At 43.4% G+C, this 5225-nt stretch overlaps 1 protein-coding gene across 1 annotated transcript; it reads right to left on the bottom strand.

Moving 5' to 3' along the window:
* Positions 1–3800: 3800 nt before the first annotated feature.
* Positions 3801–4778, bottom strand: LOC147102204 (lysophosphatidic acid receptor 3-like). Its single transcript, XM_085965100.1, has one exon. The coding sequence runs from the start codon at positions 4776–4778 to the stop codon at positions 3801–3803; it is 978 nt and encodes a 325-aa protein (XP_085821226.1).
* Between the last annotated feature and the right edge of the window lie 447 nt (positions 4779–5225).

Here is a 5225-nt window from a genome sequence, read left to right as displayed (position 1 = left end):
CAGGCAGTTAATTGGCACTAATCCCTTCCCGCATCAGGTCGGCGGGTCCCAGTGCGGGGCGGGTACCCACCTCCCCTGAAACTTCCGTGAAGGCGGGATGGTGGCGGGACCCCTGATTGCGGGATTTCCCCCACACGCCTGAAACCCCGCCTGACGGCTCCAGGAAAATCGACCCCAAAGACTCCGCATTCACAGCCCTCTGAGGCAGAGAATTCCAAAGATTCACAACCCTCTGAGTGAAGAAATTCCTCAGTCTTAAATGGCCTACCCATTATGCTGAGACTATGCCCCCTAGTCCTATACAGTCCAGCCAGGGGAAACAACCTCTCGGCATCTACCCTGTCAATCCCCTTCAGAATCTTGTATGTTTCAATGACATCACCTCTCATTCTTCTAAACTCCAGAGAGTATAGACCCATTCTACACAATCTCTCATCATAGGACAGCCCTCTCATCCCAGGAATTAATCTAGTGAACCTTTGTTGCACCGCCTCCAAGGCCAAGTATATCCTTCCTTAGATAATCAGTACTTGCTATTAGATCTCTTCTGATATTGCTCATGGTTAATCTGAAGTGCAGTTTCTGATGTTTACTGTAGCCCCACTGCAACCCAAATGTGACATTGCTTTACCCATTCCCACTCGGACCTCACCATCCTTAGCCTCTTGTATTGTTCCACGGAAGCTCAACGTAAATTCAAGGAACAGCACCTCATCTTCCGATTAGGCACTCTGCAGCCTTCCGGATTCAATATCGAGTTCAACAATTTCAGATCATAACCTCGGCCCCTATTACATTTTTACTTGTAATTTTTCCACTCTTCCCCCCCCCCCTTTCCTTTTGTTTCTCTCTCACACCTGGCAGCTATCTCTTGCCCTGCCAGTACACTTCACACCTAATCTCAGCCTATTACCATCTTGTCTAGCTTCGAATACCTTTTATTGTCTCTTTTACTGCTTTTGTTTCTTTTACTTCTTTTGTCCGACCACAGCCCTGCCTTCGATCTATTTTCTTTTCTTTCCAGTTTTGAAGAAGGGTTCGACCCGAAACGTCAACTCAAATTTCTCTCCACGGATGTTGCCTGACCTGCTGAGTTTTTCCAGCATTTTCTGTTGTTATTAAGAAATGTTAGTAATGAATAGGATCAGCTTGGGGTCAAACCGATTATGAATCATCTGCTTCAGCCTGAGCAAGCAGCTAGAGAGAGGGTGGAGATGGGAAAGGGGTAGGAACATTATGGCAGGGGTTGAATAAAATAGCTTTGGCCTTCCCTGTGTTTAAACTGGGAGAAAGTTTTGACTCCTCCACAATCCATGGCTTGATATCAGACAAGCAATCTGACAACACAAAGATGGTCATGAAGCTCAGGTGGGTGGTGGAGAGCTGGAACTGGGTATTGTCAGCATTTATGACCCCACACCTACAGGTAATGTCATCAAAGGCGAAGCCTATCAGGAGAATTTCTTGCAGTCATTTTGAACATTAAATAAACAATTATCTGTGCGAGTTTAAAGCTTTTTTCCCCCAGAATTGTATATTTTTTATGCTTGTTACTTTGTTAAAGTTATTTCTAGGATAACTACATATATTGACCTGCATGAAGAAGGAAAATTGTAGCTGAAAACAACGTAAAGACACTTTCACACTTCATTAGTCAGATATTTGATATTTCAGTCAGTTGGCACTGCATATAATCAGCAATGGCACATTGTCCCATGTATTCCTAATAAACAGATGTTATTATTTAAATTACCATACGGAATATAGAAAAATAGCTTTCCGAAGTTTATAACACTATTCAATATGTCCAGCAACCGTCTTTTGTGAATTATTTTTTAAACAATACAACGAGAGCTCGCCTCATAGCTCAGTTAGTTTATCCAATGAATAGCTGGAGCACAGGATGGCCCAGATTCAGCCAGTGAGCAGTGCTGATCTCAGCCTAGATGAGAGTTGGGTGCTGCAATTGGCTTTGGTGCCTGTGGCCTAAGGAGGAGAGAATGATGATATCCAGTAACCTGTGCTCCAAAGTGTGTTTTGTGTAGGTGTGGCTATCTGCTTCGGATATGATCAGGCTGAACTGTGATGGATTCCATGGTCGAACAGCCACACCACATTCACTGTATCGGCTCATAAATAAAGAATTACCATTTGGATGAACTAAAAGAAGAAATGTGGCACCTATGGAATAATTCCCCAGGAGGACTCGTTCATTTAGTAGGAGAGGGAGGAAAACAAGGGAAAATTGGCAAAAAGGTGTACTGGAAGCTTATTTCAGTTGGGAGATCCAAAGAACTTGAAGCAGCACCTTGGATAGCAACAGCAATGGTGATGATGTGATTGTCATGACAGATCTATAGATAAAGGGATTAGGTACGATTAGCTGTGAAACAAAATTCCCTAATCGAAATCTGGCTGTAGGGTAATATCATAAAACCATATTAAACCTCTAGGGTAAGTGCTAGAGGTTTAATGCAGGCAACACACGCGTGATGCTTTGGGAGGACCTCTTCCTTTTGGAAAGCACTAGTATGTAGAATGTTACAGGACAGCTGAGTAAGAACAACTAGATCCAAAAATATATCTTGCAACACACGCCTGATGCTGGTACATACTTGCAGAATGATTGTTTCCAGGCTGGTAGCGGTACTTTAACACGGAGATCCAGTTTGCCGCCATTTGCTTCACAGCTGGGGAAATGCATTATGAGAACATATTTGGAGCGATTGTTTTTTAGTTGTAAGGGAAGGATATTTCATCAAGTTTGGGGAAGCGCCGTAAAATTCCTTGCAATCCAGGAAACTGCAACTCACTAGTTCTAAAAAGGAGTGGAGAGAACTGCTTAGAGCAGAGCTACATCTTTTATCCACTTTAGGCAAACATTAACGTTTATTTCTATCCCATCGCACATTCCTCGCTGACGAAGAGAGTGCAGTTCTGGAATTAATTTATTTAGTACACAAATTTGGCAAATTAAGCTACCGTATTACAACGCAGTGAATTACCAGCTTCGAACCACACAAGAGAAATGAAATACTTTTCTAGATCAATACCGTCAATGGCTCCAATTGACCTTTAACTAATAGAACATAATTGTATCAAATCATTGATTTGGCAACAGGGGTTTAGTAAAAACAAACGGCTGGTGCTCTGAATTACAGTATAATAGAAAAGCAGCGGAACAAGTTAGTTTAACCCTTTGAGTATCACATATTCGGTACAGGCTGCAAAATAGGACATCTTCATTCACGGATACTTCGGCTATTCCATAGCGCGCCTCTTGTACGGTTGCAGTGTGAAAACCGCTTTGCATTATAACAACCACTGACAGTACTACTTTCAGATACAATTCTTTGCCCATGTGCACTCTGGGTCAGACGTTTCCTGAGGATTCTTGACGATTGCGAAATGTGCTTGACTTCAGGTACACCGAAGACTGGACGAACTAGGGGTGAATCGTGATTTTTGGACAGCTGCAGTAAGCGTCAGTGTATATATACAAAATGATTCAATGGAAAACACTGCCCCGGAAAAGGATTGTTAACAAATGCAAAACGATTACTGTTTTAAGCTTTAGCGGTCCCGGCTATCTGGCTGAACTAATCTATAGATCCCTTGTTTATTGGACACGTTTTATCTACCGTTCATGAATTCGGTCTCTCAGTTGAAACCAGCCAGATACAGTCTGTCGCTGTCCACTGGTGCTGAAATTTAGCGGCTAATGCCCACGTTGCTTTCAATGCGCTCAGTCTATATCACAACTTTCTTTTCAAAGTTCAGACATGGATATCCGGGTACATTTACGCATTCCTTATTGTTTGCACGTGGATTTTTTTGCCAAGACGGCATTTGAAGGAACGGATGGGGTTTCCCAAGCCCTTTAATTTGTGGGTATAGACTATGGGGTTAACTAAAGAGTTTAGAGTTATCATTATAACGGTGAAGTTTCTGAAAATGTAGATGTGGATATGAAGTTCCCGAAGGGGAGAGTGATCCAGTGCATCCCAGAGGACGCCTGAAAAGAAAGGGACATAAGAGACCACGGTCATAATCCAAATAATCACACTTGTCCTTGCTACGTGGGCTTCGGCCGCCCTGTAACTGTTGCTAACATGTCCGTGTGCTGCAATGATGCATTTCTGTCTCTTTAAAATGACAATGATGGCAACGTAGGTGAACAATAAGCAGAGGAAAGTTACCACGCAGTTAGGAATGGTGATAAAAATCAAGTAATCGATGCACAGAGGCCGGTATAGAGCAGAAGATGCTTCTTCGTTGGCCAAGCAATTCCAACCCATTAGAGGCAGTCCGCCAAACAGCCCCGCCAGTGCCCAGCTAGCTACTGCCGCCACCCAGGTCTGAAAATAGGAGATCCTGCACCTCGGACTCAGACAGTCGGCCACTGCCAGGTAACGCTCGACGCCAATACCCATCAAGTTGTAGACGGTTGACAGGGTGGAGATGGCAAGGATGGCATAGGCGTGCAGCAGGTCTTCCGAGCCGTATATAGTATTGTCCGGCTTCGAAATAAACAGCAGTGCGATGCAAAATGAAGAGGAGCTGGAGAGGAGGTCGGACAGGGCCAAGCTCCCAAAGAGAATGAAGATGGGCTTGTGCTGATGCCTTGCGGAGACAATGGTGACGATCACTAAAGAGTTGCAAATGATAGAAACCAAACTGATGCCCAATTGCGGGATCCCCAGCGACAGAACTAAGCAGTAGCTCCAAGTGACAGACTTATTGGTGTGTCCCACTGAACCATTTGATACATGGTTCATGTTGCTGAATGTGCAGGTGGGGAACGGAATAGGTTAAAAAAAAATCAGCTTTTCTTTTGGCAAAGCTAAAGTCCACACCGTGGTTTAGTGGAAGAATTGCTAAATCCCAGGCGAAGCTTCTAGTCGGTCTGATGATATCCTGACCTGAAAGGAAGAGCTCGGGGATTATAACTTCGTTACCTAGTTACCCGTGTAATGGTGCAGATTCAATACATGGCACCATTTGTCTTATCTTTATATCGGCAGCAATGTGACATCTGTGATTTTATCACGTCTGCTCCACATATTCTTTAAATATTTATTCTGCCTTTGTTACCATTAATGGGAATTATAATCAATCCGATAATCACAGATGCGACTAAATATATATTTGCAGTTGGAGATGTGTTTGTAAAATATTACCGGGAGATTTACTTACACCGCCACTTTACTGTGCAGCAAATGAAG

The sequence above is a fragment of the Somniosus microcephalus genome, chromosome 22 (assembly GCF_052327205.1).
Source record: "Somniosus microcephalus isolate GS21.2 chromosome 22, FLI_Smic_1.0, whole genome shotgun sequence".
In the NCBI taxonomy this organism is placed as follows: Eukaryota; Metazoa; Chordata; class Chondrichthyes; order Squaliformes; family Somniosidae; genus Somniosus; species Somniosus microcephalus.
This window is presented reverse-complemented; position numbering and strand designations above follow the sequence as displayed.

What these genes read in the sequence shown, in the direction of transcription:
- LOC147102204 (XM_085965100.1), bottom strand. Translation starts at nt 4,778, where the DNA reads ATGAACCATGTATCAAATGGTTCAGTGGGACACACCAATAAGTCTGTC.